This window comes from Ixodes scapularis, unplaced genomic scaffold (assembly GCF_016920785.2).
Source record: "Ixodes scapularis isolate PalLabHiFi unplaced genomic scaffold, ASM1692078v2 PGA_scaffold0__279_contigs__length_252992795, whole genome shotgun sequence".
Lineage (NCBI taxonomy): Eukaryota > Metazoa > Arthropoda > Arachnida > Ixodida > Ixodidae > Ixodes > Ixodes scapularis.
The window spans coordinates 87,812,212-87,835,945 of NW_024609835.1; the positions used below are offsets into that span (position 1 = coordinate 87,812,212).

Genomic DNA, 23,734 nt, shown 5'->3' on the forward strand with positions numbered 1-23,734 from the left:
TGTTCTGTCTGTTACGCTATAAGCAGGTATTTAATCGTGAAAAATATCCAGACCTATATGCGTCAGTCGCTGGGAAAAGTCGATGGAATGGGAAGTTGCAGAGTGTGTGCAAGTAGTACAGTCTAAATTGGTTAGAACAGACCTTGATAGTGACCAAGATTTCTGTCTGTTGTAAAAGGAGTATGCTGTATGCAGACGCAAAGTTGAACCAACGGTACAGGTAGGAAAACTAACCAAATTTCACAAAGCAGTATGTTATATCCAGATGTCTGCTGCAACCAGGTCTGTTGTAACAAGCTTATACTGTAGCGGTTCAAATTAACTATGCTGCATCAGCGTGGGCACTGGTCCTATTGCCTTTGTGATGGAAGCAGTGCCCAAAATATAGCGACCAACAATACTGCTAGGTGGTGTTCTGTAAACGGCCTATCGTAACACTAAAGTCGCACTTCCTTGTCGTAAATTAAAAAAATTTGTAATGCAACTGAAAAAAAAAAAAAAAGAAGATGGCTTACATTGACACATTATTTACAGACAAACCAAATTTAGCCCACACCTTGGTAACTGGTTTATTATTCTAAGTAACCAGCTCCTTTATTAACCAAGAACAAAATTTAAAGGTTTTCAATGGCCTTCAGATTACACTTTCAAATACGAGAGTTTTCAAGGACTCTAACAAGCCCTGTATTGCATATCTAGATGTTCTACCGGGGTTCTCCCGACGCAGTACCCTCATACTTGTCCCCTAAAAGGCGAGACATTACAGAATGGTCGGGGGAAGCTGCTACAAATGTGTAAGGATGTGTAGGACACTCCACTTTTCCTTAGTAAAATGTATCGATTTGTTTCTGAAACACTTTTAAGTTCCGACTGAGCGGCGGTTCTTATCGTTGGAAATATTGAAAAGGTTGGAAGAGATGGGATCGGCAGTTTTATCCTTTCGGCCTTAAAAAGGGTGGACACCGGTGCAGTTGGAACACACAATATGGTTGCAGGAAAGTTTGAATGGGGTTTTGAGAAGCATATATATGTTTTTGTTTGTCCATGAGATAGGTCATCTCCATAGCAGGTGTGGTACTCTTTATTCCAGATGTGATGTTAGCTGTCGAGGTAAGACTTTTCAAATCTGCACAAATCCTATTAGAATATCTACTGCAATAAAGCCTCGCACAAAGGTATACATCCCAGAAACGCACCAATCGTGAAAAAAAAAATTGAGCCGTCCCGCGCGACTCCACATAGTAGAGAAGTATAGAACAGGTTGTCAACGTCGGTGGCGACGCCGAAGCTTCGCACGTTGCGGACTTGGGTTTGATTCTTGCAGGTGGCAGGCTATCTTTCTCGAGGATTTGGCAACGACGACGGAGGATGCCCTACAACAACATCTAATAGTACAACTACAACAACAGACGTCATTTCCAGCAGTGGGAAGAGCTCATACAAGCTGTTGCTGTAAAACAACACCGGACCTCTCGGTCATGTGAAGCGACCTTATAATGGAAATTCCACAGTTTATTTTCGCAAGCTGGCAAGTTACAAGTTATGCACACGTAATCGGACACGAGCACAAAAACGATGTTACCCGTTCTGATTACAAAAACAGTGTTTGCCGTGCAGCAAAAGATTGGTACGCAAGCTGAGGCAGTTTGCACCTCCGTATCAATAAAACAATCTTGTGCTCGATATCCTTCAAATTGCAACAGCAACGAAACTTTTAAACAAATTAAAACTGAAGGATGTGGTGGGACCCTGTCCCATCAAGAAACAAACGAGTGGCCGAGGGATCAGCTGAACTGGCAGGCCGCCAGACGCTCCAGTGTGTGCCGGTACTCCAGCTCCAGCTCCCGGTACTGGCTCTCGAGTTGCTCGATCCGGTTCTGAGCATTCAGGCACTGCATTGTTGCCTCAAACTCTTCCGGCGACATGGTCCGTCGCAGCTTCTCCACGTCCGCCTTCTGCCTCTGCGTTGCAACGGGAGCACAGGCTGCGTGTGACGCTCGCTCTATGACAGGTTCTCGAAATCCGTCCTAGTACCGGGCCGGGTTTGGCATGCCAGCCCTGGCTGCACCGCTGGACGTACTACTGCTGGTACTATGCAAAACATTTCGTGCGACGCCGGCTAAACTTTACTAACAAAGTCTACGCACCACACAGAAAGAAAACACTGATGCCATACTATTTCCCACTGCCAAGGGGTCAATTTAGAGAGGTACAGTAGAACACCAATGACACGTTTTTCGGGGGACTGCAGTAAAAAAGATGCACAATTCGGGAAAACTTGGCGACCGATAATACTTTTGGAAGACTCTAGATGAGACGGGCAGCAACTTTTGCTCTGTAATTTACTTTCTGTGGCTGCAGAGGACTACCATATTTATTAAAATATAGGAACTCCCGTTTCAGAACCGTAAAATTATGGGTCGATCTACCGTAATATCCCGAGTCATCGCCCACCCCCCTACCGCCTGAAATTCGTTAAAAAAGTGGGGTGGGCCATGTCTCGGTGGGTGAGCACAAACACTTGAAAAAAAGCGGAAAAAACCGCCTATTTTTCTCAGCGTATCTAGCGCTGATGCACAAGAGACACATCAAACTCAAAACTCGATTTAGTTTCATTGTTTTATAGAAAAAATGCTCACGAAAGAATATTTTACTATAGCGAAGTCCGTTGCTTGCATACGCGCTAGAAACACCGCCGATCTGCATATAGCGCGAACGTTTGTTCCGTGAAAGAATGTCACCATTATGTTCTCCTAGTTAGTAATAGTAAAAAAGACAGAAAGAAAAGTCTACAAGAAAATAGAAAAACCGACCAGGCGCAACGAGCGAGCGAGCAAGGGAGCGAGCGGACCAAAGAAGCGACCAAGAGTAATGCTGGGAAAGCGGGAAAGCCGGCGGTCGCGTTGGCAAATACTTTGGCGTCGGGCCAAGTCGGGCGCCTTGTCAATTGCAAGCTCTTGCGCAACTTGTTTGGTGCGTACATACGTGCGTCCGTCCACGGCGGGCTATCAATGCACGCGGTTGGGACGCTCTGCAAACGTCTGTGTAGGACGTTCCAGCAAAGCTTTATTTACGCTTTGGCTTTGCCTAAAACATTGCACAACCGCGGTCGCGACGGGCGGGAAGAAGGAGCGGGTTCGCGGTGACCTTACTTGGGCGGAGACAGACTTCGACCTAACACTCCGCGGTTAGGTTAACAAACTCTTATTTTGTTATCTCCATCGTTTTCTTTTCGCACGGATACACGACCACTTTGGGGTCGCTCACGGAGGAAATGCGTAAACAAAAAGAAGTGTCTTTCCCTCCTTCGTTTTACTTTGTCACGGACGTCCTCCAACTGTAAGGTCCGCGACCGCGTCATTCGGGTAGGATGAGTGTTCGCGGATCACAGAGTCCGCGCTGGGGTATTTGAAGGGGTGGGCGATGACTCGGTGTTTTTTCGGAAATCGATATTGGCCCAAAAAATGGGGTGGGCGATGACTCGGGGATGGGCGATGACTCGGGATATTACGGTATAACTGCAACCAAAGAATGACGACCCATAAAAGTGAGTCAAGCTTTCCAAGTCGATCGAGCTAAGTCAGACATTAAGTCGTGTCAGCTGCTGCTCCTAACACGCCGGTGCAAAACGGTGAAGATCGACGTACGAGCCACGTCGATGCTTAGACAGGCGCACACTATGTGTGGTGCATGATTACAAACTCTGTGCAAAATGGAACTCGTTGAACCAGGGGAACCGCGCAACTGAGTACAACAGAAGTGTGTACACATGCCACAGGAAAAGGTAGAAAAATGAGCGGGCTATTGTGAAAGCCTGAATTCCTTTCAAGCCTCGTGCTCCGACACAAGTCTCTATGGGAGTTTAATAGGATGCAAGATGCGCCACTGCACTGGCGCCAAAGAAAACACACTAGAATCGCCGGTACGTCCTTACGTCATAATCGTTCGAACAGCCTACCGTTTTATTTAGCTGATTCGCACCCCATTTCAGTATCTCAGTAGAGGGAGGTTAATTTCTTTAGCCACCTCTTTTTAACGCTGTACTACATCCTTGCATCTTTTTGAAATGGGCCTATTTGATGGCTTTCGATGGTTCCCAGAAAGATTTTAATTGAAACTGCACCTTTATCTTGCTCAACAAGATATGTAGTGAAATGCTCAAATATATTTAACCATTCCATTATCTCAAACATAATGAGTCTGCCAAAGGGCCCTAAATGGGCCTTTTGGCAGAGACAAATACACTGACAAACACTTGCGACGTAACATTCAGCTCAGTTAACTTTTTTAATTGTCTTTGTAATAAAACAATTTTTCTCTCATTGACAAACCCTTTTTTCCTGTGAGATGTATAGTTTTCACAGAAAAAGTTTGGCTGGCATTCCAGAAAACACCCTGTATCGGCTTTACATGAACAAGCAAACGCAGCGCTGCGACACACTTGCCTGGTATGGTGCATTGAGCCGGTTCTTCACCTCCAGCCTGTATTTCTGGTACTGGCCGGGGTTCGCCGTGTTGGTGACGCGCAGACGGAGAATCTCGTACACTCTTCGTGCTTGTTTCTGCGAAATTCAACAGATCTTATTAGTACTACCATTTTTGCCGTTTTGTCATCCCTAGTCCTCTGCCTTGTAGCAAGTGGATAACTAACTCAAATTACTTGCCGAAAACAAGAGCATAAAAGCATAGACTGAAAAGTGCAGTTTGCATTAAACAAAACTGCCAGCCCCTACCCCGATTGTCGGCTCGCGAATACCGAGCTCTTTTACCGCAGAGCATGTGAGAGCCAATTTGCAATTTATGGAAGGAGCTCAGTGAGGGACGAGGCACTAAATGTTAGGATTTTACACAGTCAATCAATCAATCAATTCTTTATTTCACATCAGAAACTGATGTAGGCTGCAGGGGCAAAAAGTCAAAAGTTTGACTTGACAAGGCCTCTGCAGCCTTACAATTGGCACACGGCGACATACTACACATGAAGTAATAATATTAAGTTTTCAGCTTTTAACATTAAGCAAATAAATAAATAAATAAATAAAAAAAGAACCAGAAGAACAGCATAAGTTAAACACGCTGTTAAAGATAACAAAAAAATCATATATATGTATGTATATATATATATATATATATATACACATATATACATATGCATATACATACATATATATACACGCATACATACATACATACGCATCATACACACGCGCATATACACACATATATATAAGGCACATAGCATATTTAGGTACATGACAGGACTAGAAATAAAAATCGTACTACTTCAAGGATAACTGAAACATACAGAACACACGACCTCACAATACAAGCGAAATTTTAATACAGGAAAAAATTTCTAATTGTACTAAGATTCAGTCTCTCGATATTTGTTAAATTATGCTTCTGAAGTTTATTTAGAATAAATGGAAGATTATACCTTAGCATTTGGAAACCGTAATTTGTGCGATTTGTTGGCATTTTCCAATGCTCCCCCTCACGAACGTCATATACCCGGATATTTGGTGTGAGGTTTGAGATATGTGCAAGGAAAGGCTCGTTAGAACGGAGGGCTGATCTATATCGTGTTAGTAAAGTATACTCATATAGATTAGGGACAGTTATTAGACGTAGTTCTTTAAATAATGGGGGTGTATGTGTATCGAAAGGAACATTGAGTATTGTGCGAACAGCCTTTTTTTCAAGAAGGTGTAACTTGTTAACATTTGACAGAGATGTGGTACACCACACTAAATTACAGTAGTTCAAATGGGGTAAAAAAAGGGCCCTGTATATAAGCATTTTTATGTGACGAGGCAATAAATTTCTAAATTGACATAATTTCCCAAGCACTCTTGATAGTTTTTTAACAACATAATTAACGTGATAATCCCAAGACATCTGTTCATTAAAATACACTCCGAGCGTTTTGACGTTCGGCACCATTTCTATGACGGAGGGGCCCAAGATGATATTAAAAGAAAAAGAAACATGTCTATTCTTGGGTTTGAAAAGGACAGCCTTGCTTTTGGTCGTGTTAATTATTAATGAGTTAACTTCACTCCAATCATTCAGTTTCTCTAGTGAGGCATTCGTTTCTTTAACAAGGTCTTCTATCTCTGTACCTGAAAAAAATAGACTGGTATCATCGGCATAAATGATGAAGGATGGTGCTTTGCTGATATTAACAATATCGTTTATGTATAGATTAAATAACAAAGGACCTAAAATGCTACCTTGTGGTACTCCAGCTCTAATGGGTAGGACAGAAGAACTCTGTCCATTTATTACGACATATTGCTGGCGAAATTTAAAGTACGATTGTAAAAGGTTTAAAGGTACACCGCGAATTCCATAGCATTCGAGTTTTTTTATTAGGGTAGTATGGTCAATACGGTCGAACGCCTTGGAAAAATCAATGAAGACGCCTAAAGTTAACTTTTTTTCTTCAAACGACTTTAAAATTAACTCCTTCTGCTCTAGCAAAGCGAACTCCGTTGATCGACCTCTGCGAAAGCCGTACTGTGAGTCAGAAATTAATGAAAATTTAGTGCAGAAACTCGTCACTCTATTGTGAATAATCTTTTCAAGACATTTCGAAAACACAGGTAATATTGATATTGGCCTATAATTCGAAAATTCATTTTTGTTCCCTCCTTTAAACAAAACAATGACTTTTGCAGTTTGCATCTTTTTAGGAAAAATACCACTGGACAATGAGAAGTTCATAATGTGTGTTAACACAGGTAATAGAACGTCCAAAACATGCTTAATTGGTTTTATCTGCAAATCGTCTATATCACAGGAGTTGCTATTTTTAAGAGATGACATAATTAAAGTTATCTCATTTTGATCAGTTGGAAAGAAAACTGCGCTGTGTTCGTTTCTAGGCTTCATATACGTCATTGATGAAGGTATATGTATGCTACTAACAAGGTTAGTTAAATAACAATTGAAAGCTTCAGCGAGAGCTTTTCCTTGCAATGTTACCCCATCTCGTTGTATTGCGTGTATAGCTGGTTTAGAGGGACACCGTTTTAATACTTCATTTAGCCGTTTCCATACCACATCTGTTCTATCCATGCATGACTCGTTGAATAAATTATTAAGGTAGGTTTGTTTTGCCTGACGTAGAGCATTGTTCAATGTATTTCTAAATTGTTTAAAAAGAGCAAGGTCCTCAGGTGCTTTTGTTTTAAGGAAGACATTATAGAGTTTATTTTTTTTCTGAATCATTTTCCAGCACTTTCTATTTACCCAGGGCTTGCGGTTTTTTTTAAACTGTTTTATTTGTTTATACGGAAAACACTTGTCGTAAATATTTTTGAAAATATTCAAAAATTCATTGTACGCTTCATTGGCAGTTGTTGCAGAGAATACAGAGTCCCAATTAGTATTAGAAATAATTAATCGGAATTGTTCTAATGTAGTGGGATTTATACTTCGGGTCATGTTAGTAGGTTTCTTATCTTCATTAACAAGCTCAGTGGCCTGGGGCACAGTTTTGTGTATAAACATAATAATTGGCAAGTGATCACTTAGACCATAACCTAGAACACCAGCACTGATGAGACTTTCCTCGCAATTCGTCACAAACACATCAATCAATGTTGATGACGTGGTTGTGACACGAGTGGGAGGGACAATGACATTACAAAAGTTATTCGACGTAAGTAAAGTAAGAAATTCATCTCTAAGACGCGTTTGCTCTAGCAGATTTATATTCACATCTCCACCAAGAAAGAGCGTACATCCTTCCTCATTTGCAAAGTGAGGATGACATTTACATTCTCGGAATCCCAATGCAATCACATTTTCAAGCCTCATTGTAATCAGTGTCTTGTCATTCATTGCTCTCCTCCTACAAAAGGTAATGATTTGCCACAACAAGCTGTACTGAGCATGCTGCAGAAAACTACAAATGTGTTTGTCCCCCTTCACATGTTTCAGAGTCTTTTTTTTGCCTCCTCAGAATGCAAAACGTCCTGTACGAAATGCTTTGCACCACCAAAATGTGGGCTTGTTATCGAATAAGTACCGTATTTTCCGGTGTATAAGTCTCAGTATTTTTTCAAACATTTTTCTTGGTGCGACTTATACAACAATGCGACTTATTTGAGATTTTTCTTTAGGTGCAACGCCTTTTTTATTCGCTGCGCGCCATTTTTTGTAGAGCACCATAATAGCGTAGCAATAGGTGGTGTTTCTTCCTCCAGGAGGCACTGCTGTCGCCGCACTATTTCGACTCGGAATGCGAGATATTTTAATTTTTATGGTTTCCCCGAAGCGGCTCAATGTGCAAATGCAAGACAGTGAGAATAAAGCTTTTACAGCATGTTATTGATAATGCTTAATTAAGCCATGGTTCTGTATTCTTTTGCTTCAGTCCAGTAACATTGAAAAGTAAGTGGGCTGGCATACACGCCCCCCCCCCCCCCCCCCCATTGCAGAATATTTTCTCACGTATTTCTTAGTTTCCGTTTGGTGAGCAGTCTTTTTGTGTCACGCTCCAGCTGTGTTGCTACATGTAAAAGGAAGGATTGTGGCTAGCCAATCTTTTAGAGGTACCAGAAAAAAATATGTCAAGGTTTATCTTTCTGCCTGCGCATCAATGCTTGCGTCGTCTCCAGGACTTGGCCAGGCCTAGTGCTCCAAAGCTTGGTTTGCGAGTGTCTAGCTCCTTAAACTTTTGTTCACTCGGCATGCGTTCGCTCGAATAAAGTCAACTACCCTCTCATTTTGCGCATTTTACATCCTTTTGCTGCGAAACACTCGACTGCGCCGTCCAGACAGCACCATACTATGGGCATTTCTCACGAGTTGAAATGTACGTCAAACATTAAGTGTGATTTAGCAATTATGCGAAACTCTGATTTTGCAATAACAATGCGAGTAAACTGAAGAAATCATGGTGTGAACCATGCAAAGAGGTGCGACTTATATACCAACTTTTCCACGAAAACGGCTCAATATACGGATGTGCGACTTATACAAGGGTGCGACATATAGTCCCGAAACTATGGGTACTAACATGCCTACATAGATTATGTAACACCGCAAGTGTTGGTGCTGGAGGGTACCACATTTGCTTCATCGAGCGTAATGGCAGTGACTGCCCTCATGGCAATGAGAATCCCTTTCCGGTTCCGAAGTATGAGCTTTAAAATGTCCATTCCTTAGAAAATGTTTGGAGCATCGCTTTGAGTCTTAGTTTCTTTGCTCATGAAAGCACCAATATTTTTGTAATGACACTTTGTATCCATCAGCTAGCGACAGCTCAAATCTTCCGTGCAACTAGACTTCTAGAGCAGTGGTTCTCAGGGGTCCGCAAAGGCATTCTAGGTGTCCACGAAGCCCTGCCTCGTCAGTCAAGCTTGGCAATAAAAGTTGTCTTTTATCCGATTCAGAAGAAACATTCCAATTTTCGGGCACGTCTTCTCGTGTGTTTTGTGAGAAGTCTACTTTGCACCAGCCCTTAGCTATATCCACTTATTAAATCATTATCACAATTAACTTATACCTTCCTCTTCCCCCCACCACAAACAAGGTCCTCCATCATCTCCACCAATCCACAAGGAGTCCGTGAAACATCAATGGTTGAGAACCACTGTCCTAGAGTATAGCTGGCTGAAAACAGCAGCCGATTAAGCAAAGATAGAGGCACTATTTTTAGGTAACGTATGGGATGTTTTCTAGAAATTAAGAGAAACAGTCTCTTGTAGCAAGCAAAATGCTAACCTTATTCAGCTTGAACTTTTCCTGGGCCTCTTTCCTCATCTCTTCGGAGAAGCCCTTGTGTAGATGTTGCCTGCTGTAAGAGGGCAGGGTCAGGCAGTTTTTGGAATCCACAAAGTCTCGAAGCCGGATGAATGTGCTGGACGGATCTTCCACTGTAAGCAAGATTCAGGCCATCTTAAAAGGCCTGTGCAACACTCTAGGGTTGGAATGTTTCTTACTTTACACAATTGCTGGCACTAGTGGGACACAGGTACACTTGCATGCAACATCACTGACCGAGAAGCTTTCTAGTCGCCATGTAACTTCAAGGATGGAAGAGGACTCACTTTCAGTCTCTCCTTTGCAAAACCTGATGATGCAGTCATGAGGATCACAGTGTTGTGTACAAGTAGCCATTGATAGCACATGCGGCTCAGACTGCAAAGCACTCCGTGAGCACCTTATTCGGCTCATGACAACCAATGTCTTGACGAGCACTCGTGATCAATTGCTATGAGGGGAATAGTGGCCCTGTAACAATGTCTAGAACTTAATGCTTGCCCCGTGCTTTGCCAACCCCAGCGTGTGGCTATGATGAACGTTGGCGGCATATAATCGTCACCAGATCACGTGGCCACTTCCTCCGACTGCGAGTCTGAGAAAGTGAATGTTGCTCCTGCTCTAATTTTTGTCTATGATAGTCACCACGTGAAGGTAAAATAACACATGTTTTGTAGGTTATGACCATCAACGAGTAGCTCTAAGCAATATTTACCGGGAGTACAAGACTCCTTGCATCGTCCCTTTTAAGCTCTACCAAAGCCAGAAATAAGAAGCCAAGAGAAGGTACTTTACAAGGATAGCACCAGCTTTCAACATAGCTACTTTTTCCATACTACAGAATTTTCATGAGCCTCTGGGCATATCTGAAGTACCGCTGCATCAACAAAATGCCATTATGGCCCTAAAGGATTGGCCAGCTTCACAGCCTGTAACCACGATTGTCCTACAAGTTTTTGGACTTCCAGGTTCTGGTGACAATAACATTCACTAAAAATCTGAGATTGTGGTCAGGAAGAAAAGACAAAAAGCATACTCATTTGCAGATTGATCAGATGCTTATTTTCAACTGGATGCACCCGACTGACAGCAAACCAAACTTGCAAAAGGTTTTTGTGCCTTTATCTTTTTGTGTACAGCAGCCTACCATATATAATGCCAAGATAGTAGTACTTACTGAAAATGGAGATTATTTTAGCGCACTTCTGCAGTAAATGGGTTGCTCAAGCTGAATCTATGCCTTTTATATCCTGATAGTGTCTAGGGGTTTATTCTACATAAATTAACTCCACCGAGCTATTTTCCAACCGTTTGAGTCCTAACTTTCTTCTTCTCGCTCGTGTCCGGCCTGGCGCACGCTCTGCTGTCCCATTGCATTGTCCCCCGTGAGCAACAATGCCTTGATGTGCCACCCGTTGGGCAGGGTATGAACTCCGTGCCCAGCATGGTGTGTGGCGCGCGAGCGCCTATGTTCTGTGCATAGCCGTCGCACGCACAGCCCGCACCCCTCACAATCCATAAATTAAATCCGCAGGTATCAGGTATTGTGAGAGAGTATAGGTACCACGATTTAGCATTTACACCATTTTGTTAACTGTTACACTAAATAACATATAATTTTGTTTCATAAAGTAAAGTCAACATGTTTCAACCTTGATCAGCCATCGAAGTCACACCTTTGCAAAGTGATCGCTATAGTCACTGACAGAATGAAAAGGGTGTGTCTTTAGAATGCCCGGCCTCCAAGATGCGCTCCGTGCCTTCTGTCATGCCACGGCTGCGTGTGCGCTCGAAGTGCACAAAATGCCCAAGTGTTGTCAGAGGTGGGGCAACTGCTGTTCTCACGTTGTCAGCGACTGTAAATGCTTGCATAATGAGAAGCTTACCGGTGATGTCAATGACATCCCTGCGTCCTGTGTAGTAGTTGTAGATGCCCTGGAGCATTTCTGCTCCCAGCCCTTTCTTTTGGAATGGTGGAAGAATAAACATTTGGCTAAAAACAAAAAGGAAAGCATGACAACTGAATAAAAAGAGCTCTCCATATTGCATAGTTCTAGAGCATTGTCTGCTGTCTCATCCACAATCAAAAAATTTAAGAGAAAAACCGGTCTAACATATACTGCAAACGACTTATTTTTCGTGGGCTCAATATTTCGCGTTTTAGGTCAAAGCTTAAGTTTTGGAATGATTTGCGGGTTCTAATTTTCGCGATGCAGTGGGGTCCCAATATAGATTCCAATGTGTTTACATTTTACCAGAATTGTTTGCGGGACCTATTTTTCGCAATTAAGGCGATTCGCGACATTTAGGTTCTTGCGAACATTAAGTTGTTTACAGTATAGACTTTGAATACAGGTATCGCACACCTCTCAAAAAAGGAGAAGAGTGACGTCCGACAAAGTTCCCAATTGCACTTCTGAAATGTTGTCTGCTGCCTCATCCACATTCACAAAAATTAAAGACCAACATATTTAATTTGCAAAAAGGGATCTTGCACCTCTCCATCCAGTTAGAATTGCAAGGGCAACTAAAGGAATATTAGTATGTTTGTTACAGGCTAGAAAGACAACAACAAACAAAGAATCTCATGCTCAAAATGTTTCAAGAAATGTTTTTGAAAGAATTAGAAAAGAACAAGCGAAAGAACCTCAACGTTCCAGCATTGCACACTTGTTGCGCAGTGCGTGAAAAAGAGAAGAGAGCCTATAATTGTGTACTACACGGTGTGTACACCACCTTATCCTGGGCCGGATGTTGCTGGGATAGGCATAGTATCTGTAGACGGTGGCATAACCGGCGAAGGGGTAGCACACCTTGCCATTGACAAGCTTCTTTTCGTGCCTGTTCCAAAAGAATGAAGATGATCAAGTGGTCTGCCAAGTGCACGTCAACAATGAAAAACAAACAGATGCAGAATGAGCATAGAGAAGGCACACTTACAGGACAAAGTACTCCCACTTCTCATCGTCCGAGTCTATGTAAGAGGCAGCATCGATAAACCACAGAATGAAGCTCTCCATCCTGGCATGATAGTCGACGAAACCGGGAACGGTGATGTCAGCCTTGTACAGCTTAAAAGTCTGTGCCGAGGCTGTCCCTGGAGCAGAGCAGAGCCTTTTATACTGGGAGAGTTCGGCGGTTCTTTGATCCAGCCGCCAGTCTGGCAGCACTGATCAAACAGTCTGGCAACTGTGCGCCTCCGCCATGATGTGCCTTGCCGTCTAGCTTGATTGCACGTTTGCATTTAATTGCATTATAATTATAACCTTAAGATGCAAGCTTCACCTTTGTTTGGTGTAAGGCTGGTGGCGGCTGATAAAACCCGTTTGCCCTACTGACTCGAGCCGGCAGTCGGCTCGCTAGAGTCCATGGAGCGAGAGACGACGATGAAAATGATCGTTCTGCGCTGCGCTCTGCCAGACGTTAGATGAAAAAGAAATGGGGGGCTGCAGTGCCGTTGGGTGCTCAAACAACGCGAAAAAGGGGTTCAGGATGTACCGGTTCCCGCAAGGAAAAGAAAACCGCACAAGGCACAAGATCTGGGAAACCAAGAAGGGCTGACTGGAAGCCGAGTTCTCGATTGTGCGAGGTAAGTTTATGATTAACGTATGATTAACGTAACAAAATGCTTGATTTTTCGACTTTCTCCTTACGCCAACAAAAGCGCAAACAGCAAAACCTACACGCGTATACATCGCATGTCCATGGGGACCCACTCGCCGGGAGGCACATCATGGCGGAAGCGGCGCCCGCTGAGTCCGCTAGACCTAGCGGGCCGTAAGCCCCTCCCACCCGCCGAACTCTCCCAGTATAAAAGGCTCTGGAGCAGAGGTATGAGCTACAATCAGAATAGATTCTTTTCGAAATTTCGAAATGATACAAAGATTATGAGCGGCCGCCATTAGTTGCTCATGTATTGCGAGCACACATTGGACATGAGCGCTTTGTCAGCATTCGGACTGTACTCGGATCGAAACACATTCCACACGAGTGCGGCGTCAGTGCTTGACACAAACTCGGAACCAGTCACAGGCTTCACATTGGATGCGATGAGACCAACTAATGGCGGCTGTGCATAATCTAAGTATTGTTTCGCAATTTCGGAAAGGGTCTATTGTCTCAATATTGCGACCCGGTTGTCCAATTACTTCGTCGATAGTGAAATCTAGAGATTACATCAGCATATGTAATGCTCCTTCAATAAAATGTGACGGTGTCGGAAACTGGCAATGCGGTGGCATTTCTTTAAATTCTATAGAAATAGAGGTCCAGCTAGTACAAGGGGTGATCGAAAAGTTCCGGGACTGATTTTGTAGTGTAGAAAGCGAGACCAGTACAGTGAGGCGTGTGCAGCAGTCAAAGTAAAGAACCTTTGTGTTTCATTATACCAAAGGGCGTCACTCTGTGAACATTCGGAGCTGCGCTACATTAGTTTGTCTGACCACATGCACGAGCATGATGGCGATCTTTCCATACACTGCAAACCAAGGCGAGAACGAACACCAATTTTACGTCAAGCTCAGCAAACATAAAACAGAGACCTCTAAAATGATTTAGAAGGCTTATGTGAAAAAAAAAGTGGTGTGCGCGGTGTTTTGAGTGGCACTTGCGCCTCAAGAATGGGAGAACGTCACCGAAGTCAAGGAGAGGTCGGATAAAGTCGCCCTACCACTCTTCATCTTCCAGTGATGTTCTGCCGTTCCTGAAGTGCGAGTGCCACTTAAAAAACTTCGCGAAACTCACTGCTTTTTTACACAAGCCTGCTGAATCATATCGAAGGTCTCTGCTTTATATTTGTCGAGTTTGACGCGAAATTGATGTTCGCTATTGCTCTGGGTTGTAGTCTATAGTAAAATCGCCGTTGCGCCCATGCACATGGTCACAAAAACTCGTGAAACGCAGCTCCAAATGTTCACAGAACGGCGCCGTTTGGTATAGCGAGACACAAAGGTCCCTTCCTTCGACTGCTGAGCATGCATCACTGTGCTGCCCTCTCTTTTTACCCTACAAAATCAGGCCCGGAACTTTCTGATCACACCTCGTATATGAGGCCCATCTTACGTTGTCACTCCTGCGACTATCTAAAAAATGTGAGAAGAAATTCTTAAGTAAACTGCAAAACACCTATATCACAAACACAACATCAACATTTTTGTTCACATTACTTGGAAAGAGTATTTGGCCGACAACAAATTTTACCGCTTAGGATAGTGTCCCAGATGACCACTATTAGTCATGATGACAGCCTTTTAATTCTGAGCTATAAAAAAACACACAAAAAAAGGTGAGTCACTTGTTCACATTAGCACTGTCGTGTCACATACTTGTAAAACCATAAAAATAAGTATGGTTCTAGATTAAAAAAAATGCACAAAATTAAAAAAAAAAAAAAATGTGGCTTTGAGAGTCGATTTTTGTGCCTTTATTTTGTGCACCATGCATTATGTGTCTTATCTCTAGCACGGCAAAATAAGCTGTAATCCAACTTGTCCTCAATATTCACTCTTCAAAGCTTAGTATCAGATTCCAAAGCTGCTTCTTTGCACTTCTGTGTCTGATGAGAAGGCAAGATGTCCATTAGGGCTTGCTTTTCTTTACCTTTGTTGACGGTGAATGAGTGCAGGTGGGTCCCGAAAGGTCGGAAGGACGGCTCCTTGGGGAGTGTTGCCACAAAGTCATCCAGGTTGGAGAGCACACCAGGGGGCAGCTTCTCACCAATCATCTTCAAAACGTTATCCGCCTGTGGACGGGCATGGGACGGGAACCTTGGACATGTCTACAGCATGACTACAATGGGCTGAACATGCATTGAACTTTTATTTTATTAAAAAAGACCTAGATTCAGAATATCTGGTCCTTGGTACAAGTACAACACTAGTTTGGTTTGGTTCCATTTAGGACAAAAAGGGGAGACTGCTTCTTTGACACTGCAAGAGAGGAAACATCCAATTTTAAGTTGATCTCCACTTTTGTCTTAGAGGATTCCATGATGTGGAAACACAAAGTTGCCCGCAGACACGCAGTTAGGGTTCGGCGTTTTCGGTTTTTATTTTTTCAAAATTCGGCATACTTTTTTCGGCGTTTATTTTAAAATTAAATTTTTGTTTTTTTTCGGTGTATACTTCTTCCCAAAAAGGTTTGCCGTTTTTTTTTTCGGTGAATATCAAAGAAACACCATCGGACACCGGATGTGATATTTGTGATTACTCAAAGAATAACGGCCTATATAGATACGTCGTCTTCGCTACAACTTTCCGTCAGGACACACCTCAAAATCACGGAATTCGCGGGCATAATCTTTACCATGCTTCTTTTTCCTTCCCCTTCTAACGACGTGACCTCTGAGGTGATGACAGTACAGCACTCAGCGGAATAACAGAAAAAAAAATCCACTGTCGTTATGTTCTTAACAACGGTTTTCCTCGATGTCGTCTGAAGTACATGGAACGAAAATTCTTATACTAGCTCACATCCAAACTTTTTTTTTTTTTAGGACTGGGAACTTGACACACTAAGCCCGATAACAGAAAGGACACAGATGTCCCGTGAAGACCAATCCAAGACCTCTTTTGTTGAACGTTGAATCTTGGAAGAGGGCGATCACGAAGACGTCACACAATGTCGAACCTTGCAAAGCCCTTTCTCTCTCCCCCCCTCCCCCACCCATCTCGACGCGGCCCTAAAAAACTGACCTTTTTCGGTTAAAACTGAATTTTAGAAAACGGATTGGACGTAGTTTTATTGGTTTTTATCAGTTTAAATCGAACTCGCCGAACCTACAAACTGACCTTTTTCGGTTAAAACCGAATTTCTGAAAATGGATTCGGCATACTTTTATCGGTTTAAACCGAAAACTCCGAACCCAACACGTAGTATGCTCATGTGCAACTGAACCAGGTAATTTTCATCACCTTTGCATAGTCTCTAAAGGGGAAAAAGTTGAAATATGCAGACAAGTCAATTGTACGATTGAATGGAAATAAAGATTGGAAATCCGCCGAAAGACGAAATTTAGTAGCGCCGCTATTCTGGGTCTCAATATCGGTGCCTTATGCTAACCGTTACACCACACTGCCTTGTCTTTTGGCATTTCCTATCTGTTTTATGAATGTACCAAAATGAAATGTATCCAATCAAAGGAACTTGCAGGCACATGCCACGACAGGAATACATTATGACATTTTTTGGCAAGTGGTGCGTGTGCGCTCTGCTCCAAAAGCTTTTTCAAAAATTATAACACAGTGCACAAAAGACAAGAACACGGAGTAAATAATAGAAGACAGGACAAGCGCTGTCCTTCTATTTACTTTGTATCCTCGTCTTTTGTGAGCTGTGTTACAATTTTTTGAAGACATGCACCAACTAGCCCGCATTGCCACCTTAATCCAGAGGTCCTCTCACTGCTTATCCCACCAGATGTACACTGCACAACACTGTTAGAGCAAATACGACGGCAGCCCTTTTCGCATTTTATTACGAAGGAATTCTGGCGGGCATCTAACTTGACTGCTTCGTATAGTGCCCCAAATGAGCACTTTCTACTGCACTAGTGGCATTTGTGACAACTCTACGATGCTAAGAAACAGACAGCCCAAATCGACAACTGCTTCTTCACGCTAATCGTGTAGCACTGGGCACACATTGTTGGGACCGAGCTGTTGTCCGGGAACTTGGTGTACAGCAAGGAGCCGAGCCAGGGCAGGACCTCATGAGGACGCAGGAATAGCGAAGGACCAGGGAGCAGGAGGGGTGTCTTGTATAACTCTTTATACATACATATGGACAGGTTACATCAACAATGGAAGCACACTAGAGAACACTCGCTAGCAGCCGCCTGCTGCTCCTTTTATGACGTCACATTTCCCTATATCCCTAGTAGGGAATCCCTATCGTCCCTGCCTTGACCAAAACAGCGTGGTCAGTCTTCGTCACGTTCAGGCACGCCCCTTCCCTCTCCCTCACCCCCCGCCACATGCGTCACGCACATCGAGGGCCAGACGTCCTTGGTCGGTCACCGGTGCCGTCGAAGTCCGAATGGGGCAAAGATATAATTACCCCCAGGTGCAGATTCTTGGTTTCCACGCGCTAAGCAGATAATCCCATTAGCGCTCGAAGCTGGAAAAAAGGGCGCAAGGCCCCCTCCCTTGTCCAGGGCGTCCGAAGACCGTAGATGGCGCCGTGCTTCGAGGCGAGACAGAAGCAACAAGGAGAGGGGCAGGAAGTAAGGACGCGTCGGTCAACTCGATGATCCCCTCGCACTTGAGGTGCGTTGGTGTTATGTACCGGCGCCACCGGCAGGTGGACTAAGCAGCCGATGCCGCGAGCCTCGTGACAATCGCGTGCTAGCGAGAGCTTGGGCACTTGTTCCTGGACCGAGAACCGCGATGGACGCACCGTCCACACTCTAAAGCTGACAGTAAAGCTTTAGAGTCAAATCAAATCAAAGAATCAAATCAAATAAAAAAATCAAAGAGTCAAATCAAAATCAAAAGGCGACCCCAAGTCGCCTTTCGATTCAATTCCGGGCACAGCTAACCGGAGCCACGTGGCGACAATACTCAAGGCGTTCATCGGCGCCGGTCGAATCAGATAGGGAAGGTCGTTTCTTGGGGCCTTTCGCAACAATGTATGTTCTTGCTTTTGAGCTTTAAAAATGCGGCATCACAATTCGCGAGAGTCAAAACCTACGTTAAATCCCAGGCGAAAATCAGTCCACTTCCAGCTGGATTATGGAACTGGAAGTGGACTGATTTTTGCCTGGGATATATCGCGAGTCTTTTTTTGTCGTCTTTTCATGGTCCCCAAAGAAAAAATAGTTGAAATATGCCGACGGATTGACCGTACGATTGACTTGTAATAAAGGTTAGAAATCTGCCGAACGACGAAATTAGGCAGGGCCAAGATTTTAACTCTCGGTCTCCTTACTACCTTTACTGAGGCAGATTTGCGCCCATATAAACAAAAGACAAATATGGTTGCATTGGTGGCATCGAGGTTGGCACTACAGGCTCACGCGCTAACATCGGACAGTCCGATGCAGAAGGTTGTCGCTGATTTTAGTCACACGCTATGGTCGAGAGCATTCTGGACTAGAACAGACAAATGACCCCCAAGCTAGACCATATTTTCCAGGATAACTGATGAAAGATAAAGAGAAAGTGGCCAGCGGCAGGCTTTGGACCCTGCACCTCCTTGCAGGAGCCAAATACAGCATGGAAATGACTTTTGACCGTTTAAAGCAGGTTTTGTACCAGGCAAAATGTTAGTTTGGAGCAGCTACTGACGCTTTTTGAGCGGATGCTAACGTATCTGTTAGCACATCAGTTGAGTTTAATAAAAAAAAAAGAAATTGCATCACTAAATGAGTTTATCTTCGATAATTTAGGGTTCCTCTTTGATATTGAAGAGCTATATATTACCTTTTGTAATAAGACCAGATAGGACACAAAAGAAATACACATCCTTCTTTTTAGAAATAAGGCTTAAGGGTCGAAGTAGGCTCCCTTTACAATGATAATTAAAAAAAAATGGTTGCAAAAGTAATCAGCACAACACCTCAGTTGAGATAAAGCCTCTTTCCCCCTTCCCACTTTACACTTGGTAGTTTACATAGCCTGTAAATATAATTTCTGTAAAATGACGGCAAAAACCAGCATATCCTAAAAATGCCTAAAAGTATGTCCTCCCAAGTCTCATGAACCTAGCAAAATCAAGGTTCTAATATCACAAGCTGCAAAAAATGAAAGGCGCTTACACGTCTGTGTAATGCGAAGTTAGAGCGCAGATCTTGGAAAGGGGACGGTACCCTCCTCTTCCTCCTTCATGCCCTCCCCTACTCCCACAGTTTCCCTGCTAAATTTAGCTGGAAAACTAATGCCATGTGACCTTCCGCCAATTCAGTTTTCACGCTAAATTTAGCAGAGAAAATGACGTCACATGACTTTGTGTCATGTCACCCATGAACAAAATCAGTTTCTCCGAGCGAGAAAATTGACGTCACGTGACCTCAACTCCAAATTCAACTTCCCACTAAATTTAGCAGGGAAACTAAATTAGTATTGGTCACATGACGTCAATATTACCGCTAAATGTAGTGGGGTTATGCCAACGGCGACGAGGCTATACGTGGAAACGGCCCACCCCGAAACTGGAAAATATAGTCTATCTTGGAGGACTGGGAAGGAGGATCTTCCCGGGTCACAAAATATAAAATTAGCATTTTTTTCCAACTTTTTTGATCGCACATTAAAAGTTAGCCCACTTCTTACTTTCTCCCGATATGCTTTCGACTTTAGGTGGGCCATCTCTAGGGATATTACGGTAGTCTGGCTTTAAAAGCGACACTGCACTTTAGCTGGATTGGAACCAGAATTGAGTCAAAGTTTGCAGCTCTTTTGATTGACCATACTACACAGGAAGCACCCTATCATATTAATTCAAATATAGACTCGCTAGATTCACTTTTTTGTTTTGTTTTTCTTGCCTTTTCCTGGTAGAATTTTTTCTTTTAAATTAGAAACCAACAAAATTTTGGGTTTTTTTTTTTACGTGCTAAACCAATGACGGGTATCTAAACTAGAGACCAACCTACTCTGCCATACTAGGTCAACCTGCATAGTGCTGAGCCTATATTCTGAGCCCGTCACACTCACCTGGGTCGACCAATAAAGAAATTAAAATATTTTTATTGTGACCCAAGGTGACAAACAATAAAATTAAAATATATTTTTATTTTTTTGCTTTGCCCATTTTGGCACAGGTGTGGAATAATACTTTGCAAAAATGGCATTTTGGCACACAATGAAGCAGCGGCTTTTGTTCATGGCACAATATGCTGCTATTGTGCAGCACTTTCATCACTGCAAATACTCTGCTGACTGGAAATAACGCACAATGCGGCAATATGTAAATTCTAAAAGCAGTAGTAATCCATTTTTTTTTTATGCAGCACGACTCCATTTTAGTGGTTCCACTAGAAGTTTCCCTTAAAAGTTTTTTTTGGAATTAAATGCACAAACGTATGTCCTTAGCTATAACAAAAATATCCGATTAGTACAGGGCTACACTTGATGGCAGTAGAGGTGAAGAATGGGCAGATGGTTAAAAATATGATGCATAACTGGCATGGCAGGGTAAAGCTTGGCCTTACCTTGACACCATCACTCTTTTTTAAGGTGATCTTTTCGGTGTATGACATGTGAAGGTAGGTGGTGAGGGAGCATGCTGCATAGTAGAGCTGCACTTTTAGGTCTCGATAACCAAAGATGCTTTCTCTGTTCGGGCAAAAAAAGAAAAAAGTACTGTTACACGTCTTTTTAAACGAATGCTTACGACAATGCTGTCAAAATCGTAAAAGTAACTGGGAATGTTAGGCACATTTTGGCTGCACGGCGGTTTAGCAGCTAGGCCATACGGCCATACGTATGGCGCAAAGAGCTCTTGCCATTTGGGTCACCCTCTTCAGACGGTGCATGTATCACTAGGGGGCGTGCTAAGCCACTCCCCTGCCTGCATTCACACCGCTTTACAGCGACAGTCTGCGGCTGCTCAATACAAAACTATTAACTCTCTTGGCAACCCAAGCCCCGCCGTCCCCCATTGCACCTCCGAAAAGAGAGTCCCATATCATTAAGTTCAGCGAAGTTTCGTCAACAAGATTAATTTTTTTCAGTGTTAACTGTAAAAAAAGAAATGTAATAAATATTGCCAAATGCTCGGAAAAACAAAAAAAAAAAAGGATCCCCACTTTGTGGATTGAACCTGGGTCCGCTACGTATGAAGCAGACACCTTTCCACAAAGGTACGCTACCGCTTTGGAAACTCGTAACCACTTGTTTTGTAAGAGACCCACTAATTTTAGTGTCGTGCGTATAGCCATTTCCGGTCGAGGTGCACGAGCTTGTGCGTAGAAGGGGTATTCACGCGACGCTATTTTGTCGGTCGTCGTTCGCAGCGCATGCTCAGAACGATTTTCGAGTACAACTTTATCAGCCAGTTCAGAAGAAGCGAACACGGCTCGCTCGTGCACAGCTTTGATCGACGCCAGGCACGTAGCCCCCCCTGGCTGCGTGCCTGGCGTCGATCTATTCCCCCCCCCCCACACCCCCCCCCCCCGAAATCTTCCATTTTGCTGGGACCTCCTCCCTCCCCTCCCCCTCATACAGCATTTTGTCATGGGCGGCCCGCCCCCCCCCCCCCCCCCCCCACCCCTGAAACAAAATCCTGGCTACGTGCCTGATCGACACTCAAGGTTTGCGAGCACACGGGTACCCATGGCTTTGACTTCACTGTCTCCGAGGAATGCATAAGGATCCACGTGCAACATTCATTCCACAGAATCAGAATCGCAGTTCTTGGAAGATAATAAATAAAAGCTAGTTCTGAGCATGCGCTGTTGAACAAGGTCCAACAATATGGCCTCCCGTGATTACCCCTATAGCCTTACACTCTTTGTAATGAGCCGCCACAGACTAAAGTCGCCAAGCGACGTGAACGGGTGGGCTAAAGCGGCGTGAACAGGTGGGTCGGGTGGGCTAAAGCGCCCCGCAGATACACGCGCGACGAAATGTCCCTACAGCGTGCGTAATGAGTGTCTACGAGACGTTACTATCGACGAAATGTGTGTTGATGAAACTTGTATCCACGAAAAGTTTTCCATGAAACTCGGTATTCTACCGGCAGTTGTCACGTGATTTTAGGCAGCCAATGAAAGGCGACTGGCGATAGAATTTCGGGAAATTATTAGGGAATTGTAGTAGACCGTTTTTCTCCTCCGCTACGGTATCCCTGAAGAAAACGCCGCAGCTGCGCCTGCGCGCCGCCAGCCTTCTCTGCATAGTTCAAGGTCTTGTGGCGGATTACGGAGCGCTATCCGGGTGCTTAGCGGGCTGCGGGAACGGTCTACTACAATTCCCCATTCTCCCGACTCCCCGTAGGATAGACGCTACCATTATCATTGCCTGCGCAATCTTTTATCAAAAATTCTTCATAAAGAACAAAATAAAAGCACGCTACAAACCCTTCGCCGAAGATCTGGTGGGACATTTCAGGAGGAAACGCTATGTCGTCGTTTTCCAGGTCGTCTTCATTCAAAACTGCAAATGCCCACAAAACCATTCAGTCGTGGGCACGACCATGCACCTTGAGATTCGCAAAACCTACCTAGTTTGAATTCCACCACTTCATTTCCGGACAAAACATAGGCGTCGAGGACCCCTTTCGACATGAAGACGTCTGGAAGTGCGAAAGGCACGCATGACACTACGTAAACACTCGGCCTACGCAAGGGAATCGAGCAACCCGCGCATACATCATTCGAGAAGCCATGACCTTTGCTCTTTTAAAAGGTGATTGCCGTGAGAGCTAGGCGAGTGCATTTCAAAACGTACGCTACCGCGCATTCAGTGATCTTTAGATTCACGGAGGCTGCAGAACTAAAATGTAAAGGAACGGTTCTACATGTGTTACGTTGACCGGCTTTTTCGAACGAGAGTACCGTTCCGAGCGAACCGCGTTGGCACTCACGAAACGTGAAGAGTTTGACATGGCTTAGCGCTCAGATGAACCTCGATGTCCCCCAAAATCTAGATTTGTTCCGCTCAGAACACGTAATTTAAAACGCAATGTGGATATTATTGTTTGTTTTCTAGTTGTTTTTTTTCTGGAACTCGCGTACGGTACTCACCCGCCATCTTCGCGCTTGTTTTCCCGCCGAGTCACGTGACAGAAACCTCGGAAGTGACGTGTATCTTCGTTTATTATTTCGTTTATTTCTTCAAAACGAACCACTCACGAGGCGCAGCGGAGTTGGCCAATGAGAGGGCGAGATGCAGAACACTGCTTCCTCTTTCACATCATGGCCACTGAGAATGCTGAAGTGACCTTGCTCGAAGAAAAGGTAACGGCAAAGTAGCAATATTTGGCGATTGAAATGTCCAAATCTTTTGAGTTAAGTTGATTT

General features: G+C 43.8%; 2 protein-coding genes across 4 annotated transcripts in view; one reads left to right on the forward strand and one right to left on the reverse strand.

Moving 5' to 3' along the window:
- Positions 1-1,494: 1,494 nt before the first annotated feature.
- Positions 1,495-23,722, reverse strand: LOC8030663 (histone acetyltransferase type B catalytic subunit). 2 transcript variants are annotated; one of them, XM_029966650.4, is made up of 11 exons: positions 23,459-23,722; positions 22,936-23,007; positions 22,793-22,868; positions 20,924-21,047; positions 15,373-15,514; positions 12,715-12,871; positions 12,511-12,615; positions 11,661-11,767; positions 9,736-9,887; positions 4,446-4,562; positions 1,495-1,961 (listed from the first exon to the last, which is right to left on the reverse strand). In XM_029966650.4, the coding sequence occupies exons 1-11, from the start codon at positions 23,463-23,465 to the stop codon at positions 1,785-1,787; spliced, it is 1,236 nt and encodes a 411-aa protein (XP_029822510.3). In that variant the 5' UTR covers positions 23,466-23,722; the 3' UTR covers positions 1,495-1,784. The 2 variants fall into 2 exon arrangements, with proteins under 2 accessions (XP_029822510.3, XP_040358623.2); XM_040502689.2 differs by having other exon boundaries at positions 12,715-12,865; positions 23,459-23,529.
- Positions 23,583-23,734, forward strand: part of LOC8030662 (calcium-binding mitochondrial carrier protein Aralar1) — a 28,697-nt gene continuing 28,545 nt past the window's right edge. The window contains exon 1 of one of the 2 annotated variants that reach the window (XM_029966647.4): positions 23,583-23,671. In XM_029966647.4, the coding sequence (XP_029822507.3) occupies positions 23,588-23,671 (84 nt within the window). In that variant the 5' untranslated portion in view covers positions 23,583-23,587. Of the gene's footprint in view, positions 23,723-23,734 lie in introns of both variants that reach the window. The other variant, XM_029966648.4, reaches the window with a different exon arrangement.